This window comes from Chaetura pelagica, unplaced genomic scaffold (assembly GCF_000747805.2).
Source record: "Chaetura pelagica isolate M959 unplaced genomic scaffold, ChaPel_1.0 scaffold405, whole genome shotgun sequence".
Lineage (NCBI taxonomy): Eukaryota > Metazoa > Chordata > Aves > Apodiformes > Apodidae > Chaetura > Chaetura pelagica.
Genome location: NW_009953489.1, coordinates 5,191,871 through 5,196,318, shown reverse-complemented (window position 1 = coordinate 5,196,318; position 4,448 = coordinate 5,191,871). Strand labels below are relative to the sequence as shown.

General features: G+C 56.3%; 1 protein-coding gene across 1 annotated transcript in view; it reads right to left on the bottom strand.

The window, feature by feature from the left end:
* UCK1 (uridine-cytidine kinase 1) overlaps positions 1-3,127 on the bottom strand; it is an 8,430-nt gene extending 5,303 nt beyond the window's left edge. Inside the window, exons 1-2 of the mRNA XM_009998982.1 lie at positions 3,073-3,127; positions 467-579 (exon numbers count right to left, since the gene is read on the bottom strand). Coding sequence (XP_009997284.1) covers positions 467-579; positions 3,073-3,127 — 168 coding nt within the window. The remainder of the gene's footprint in view (positions 1-466; positions 580-3,072) is intronic.
* Between the last annotated feature and the right edge of the window lie 1,321 nt (positions 3,128-4,448).

The following is a 4,448-nucleotide window of genomic DNA, read 5'->3' as shown; positions in this document are numbered from 1 at the left end:
CCCCCTCCCTCCCAGGTTTCTGGGGTCCCAAGCAGTGCCCAAGCCTGGGGGGTGGGCGCTGGGGGGGTGGGTGATGCAGCTCTAACCCCTCCCGTGTGGCAGCACCCGGGGCCGTCCCCCACCCCCCGCGGGCAGCCCCTGCCCAAGGACTACATGGTGGAGTCGGTGCTGGTGACAGTTTTCTGCTGCGTGCTGACCGGGGTCATGGCCCTTGTCTACTCCCACGAGGTAAGGGTGGGACCCCTCCCCGTTTACGCTGAAACTCAGCCGGTGCCTTGAGGCCCCGTCCTGGTGCTCTTCTCTCCCCTCCTTCCTCCCGTGCCAGACCCGCGCTGCGCTCAGCCGTGGGGACGTGGCCCAGGCGACCGTGGCATCCAGAAAGGCCCAGTCACTGGTTCTCTTCAGCCTCCTCTTCGGGTTGTTTGCCTCCACCAGCTGGGTCGTCTACGTCCTGGTGTCCCTGTACCTGTGACAGAGCCCCGGGCCCCAGGGACACGCGTGTGCCGGGGGCTCCTTGCCATGGGGGCAGGAGATGCAGCCACAGCCCCCGGGTGGCATCGCCAGGGCTGCTGTGGGAAACTGGGGGACCACAAAAGTGTTACTGGGGCCAAGGAGCAGTGTCCATCCTTCCTGGTGGGTGAGGAGCAGCTCTGGAGCTGCCTCAGCCCCCTGAACCATGGCACGGGCAGAACGGACCCAGCACCGTGCCCTGCTGGAGCCAAGGAGCTGTCAGAGCAGCAGCACCACGTCCAGGATCAGGCTCTGCTGTGGGATGTTGAATCCAGTTTCTGTGGACTCTGTCATGGGGGCATTGGGTCTGGAGATGGAGGAAATGGCCCAGGCCTAAAGGAGAGGCCAAGGCATGTTGCCCCTCCACCCCCAGCTGCTGCTCTGGGCATGTGAGAAGCCCTCACCTGTAATTCCTGATGTGAGAAGAAATAAAACCACCCATTTAGCTCCTACGGTGATTGTGGACACACAAATAACACACACAGGCTGCGTGGCCACCTTCTTGCTGCTTCCAGATTGAAATAAAACATGGGTGTAGCCAAAGGTTCTGTTTTCTGTACATGATAAAGACCTTTTCCCCTCTCCCTGTGGCTTTTGTCCACCAATAAGGGTTTTCCTCCCAAACCAGGGTGGTGCTGGGGGTGCCACTTAGCAGGACCCTGGGGGGGACCCGAGGGAAGGCGTGTGCTGGGGGTGCCACTGCCAAGGAGGCTGTGGGGAAGGGCAGGATGAGCTGGTGGGTCTTTCCAAGGCTGGGATGCACGTGTTCCCTGTGCTCTGCTCACAGCCACGCTTGGGTCTGGCTGCTGGGGGCACCCACAGCCCCCACACTTTGCCACCTGCAAGCGGGTGGTTGGTTATGTGCTCAAGTCAGTGTCTGGGCATCTTCCTCCCGAGCTGGCCGATAATTTCCAGAGGAATTTTGAACCCTGTCCAGGACTGGAATAGTGCAGCAGCCTGCCCAGCTGCCCACGCCACCACAGGGGTTATTTATAGCCCTCCCCTGCCAGCATGTGGCTGTGGGGCTGTGGCCGGGCACACGCCTGCCCACGGGTGCTCTGGGGAGTGGAAACCCTCCAGTGCCCAGAGGAAAGGGCAGATATTCCCCCCCCCCATCAAGTGTACTGGGCAAGACCATCTCACTGGGAGGCAAGGAAGAGACTTATAGGGGATGAATAAAAGGCACAAACCCCGAGAGGCACGTGGGAAAACACGAGGCCACACCAGAACCAGAAGTGGATTCGATTGTCACTTTAATCCACAGACTGCTGCATGCACTGTAAACAGGATCATCAGGCAGGTTTGTTACTGGTGTTTATTTGTTTTTATATAAAAATTACAGGTCTGAAATGTTTGCAGGAAGATGCCACCATCAGGACTGGGTTAGTGGTAAATATATAATACAACCGCACAGCTGGGGGTTGGGGAGAGGCCCTGGAGCAGGGCAGGGGGCTGGTGACTGGGGATGTCACTTCTCCCCTCTCCCTGCGCCACAGGAAGGGACTGAGACCCCTCCCTCCCCACAAAAAGAGAGGTGATGGCCTCGAGGACACTGCCTGCAAGACACGAGACCACACTCATGACCAGTCCTGCTGCTCTGGGCTTTGGCTCCCCAGGGGTGCTGCTCCTGGAGAGGGGTTGGGGGTCTCTGGCCAGCAAACCTGAAGCTGCTCTGGGTGAGGAGACCCTTCTGTAGGGTCCTTCCATCCCTGCAACCCATCAGCAGGGATGTAAGCTGGGAGCTGTGGTGGGGACAATCCTGCTGGGCTGGGGATGAGGGCAGAGCAAAGGGGAAGAGGGAAGACAAGCCGGGGAGCTCAGCCCCCTCACGCTGGATGAGGTGCTGCAGAGCTCCTGTCCCTGCACTAAGGGCTGAGCCTCTGGCTTTTGGGAGGGTTGGGAGCAACACCCCCCCTTTGGTGCTAAGAGGTCTCATAGTTTCACATGCAGGGAAGAACCTGCCAGCAGGAGGAGGGGAGCATCCCACAGGGCTGACAACAAGGTGCACCCTCCTGTCCTTCCACAGCATCGAGCCCCAGTCACGAACACGGCCCCCCCAGGAAGGTGCTACCACACACAGCACTGCCAGGAACAGCCACAGCACAGGGAGGTGCTCGGGGCCTGCAGGGGGAAGCCTGTGCCAGACACTGGGTGTATTTGCCTTTTCACAGTCTCACCATGTCAGGTTTGTTGTTTTTTGTTTTGTTTTGTTTTTTTAAAAAATCTTATTTACAAAGGGAAACACAAGCATCACTTCCTGGGTGGAAGGCTGGGAAGCCTCTGGGGATTGCAAAGCTTCAGCCAGATGTGATACACAGCTCCAGTGCCTTGGTGCCATCAAAACAGAACGTTTTCAAACATTTTGTCTCAGACACCACATTTTTCAGCACAGGAAGATCCCCAATCCACCTGCTCTAGGGTTGCACAAACAGGTGTTGGATCCCATGTTCTTACCCCCTTAGAAGATGCCCTCACAGGCAGGGGAGGTCTCTCTGTGCTTCAGCATTGGCCACTGCACAAGTCCTGTGTCTAAACCTTCTGGAAAATAATCAAACTCGGTACAATCCTGTGAAGGTGCAAGGCTGTTGTTGTTCCCTCCTGCTGATAGAGCTGCCATCTGCAGGGAGCTGGCCAAGACTTTGCAATCTGTTTGTAGAAGGAAGTGCTTGCAACTCTGATTCACCAAGAATAAATAGAGGCTTTACCGAACATGGAGCTGCTATTGAGAAATAAGTTAAGGATGCTCTGCAAAACACCCCATCTGTACTCCTTGCCAGCTGCTGCCCTAAACCCACATGATTCTGTTAGACAGAACTCTCTAAAAACCTTTGACCACACAACATGGTGCTGAGAAAGGTCTCACGGGCTGCTCAGACCTACAGCACATGCTCAAACCCATGATCCACACTGTAAAACCACCAGATGAGGACACAGAGGAGGGATGTGAAATGGCCTGGCTGGGGCTGCACTGGCAAGGACACCCCAGGGGGGACATGGATAGGGGACAGAGGGGCTGAATAAGGCACACTGAACAGATTGGGGTTAACACTGCATGTGTGGGAAATGAGACCCCCACCCTGTTGCTCTTCCAGGCCAGGCTGCCCCTGCCTTGCTGGGACTGGAGATGGGGACTTGCTGGGGCTCCTGCCAAAGTGTGGGTCACAAAGCACAGCACCAAGGGTTGGTCAGATGGGGACCCTCTGAAAAAAAACATTTGGCAACAGTGAGAGGAAAGAAGAGCAGGGTGGGGGGGATGAGGTGGCTCGGTGGGGCACAGGGCTCCTTCCTGGTTCCCATTTCCAACTCCAGAAATGGACCTGCTGGCTCCTGCACCTGCTCCCCAGCCAGCGCCCACTCAGCTGCCCTGAGCCTCCTCCTTTCTTCCAGCACTCGGAACAACGTTGTCACGGGTTGTGAATTTTACATATACTGTTTTGCACTTTCCTTTTTCCTATAAACCCATCGGTTTCAGACATGCATCAAAAAAACCCCAATGGATTCTAAACACTAATATTTACAGTCTCATATACTACAGCATTTACTGTGCAAAAGCTAGTACCATCACTACAGGATACGGGCTCACAGGACGAGTGAACCACAGTACCTTGGGTAGTCACTGTTTAGGGTCTGGAGGGATTACTGTTGCTTAAATAACAAGATGTGGGAGGAGGGGGGGTGGGATGACTGGAGATGGCAGGTCCCTGCCCACATTTTCAGTGCCTCTTCCGTATCTACAGCCGGTACCTTCCTCCCGTGAAGAAGGTGCCAGAGATCGGGGGTAAACCGAAGACCCCTGTAAACACAAGCAGCTCTCTCTGACAGCAGAGCTCCTCTGGCAGGCAGCGGGAGACTCTTCCATCCTCATCTCCTAGGGATGAACATGTTTGGAGGTGGCATGGCAGGGGAGACTCAAACCCTTCCATGGCTGCTGCCTGCTG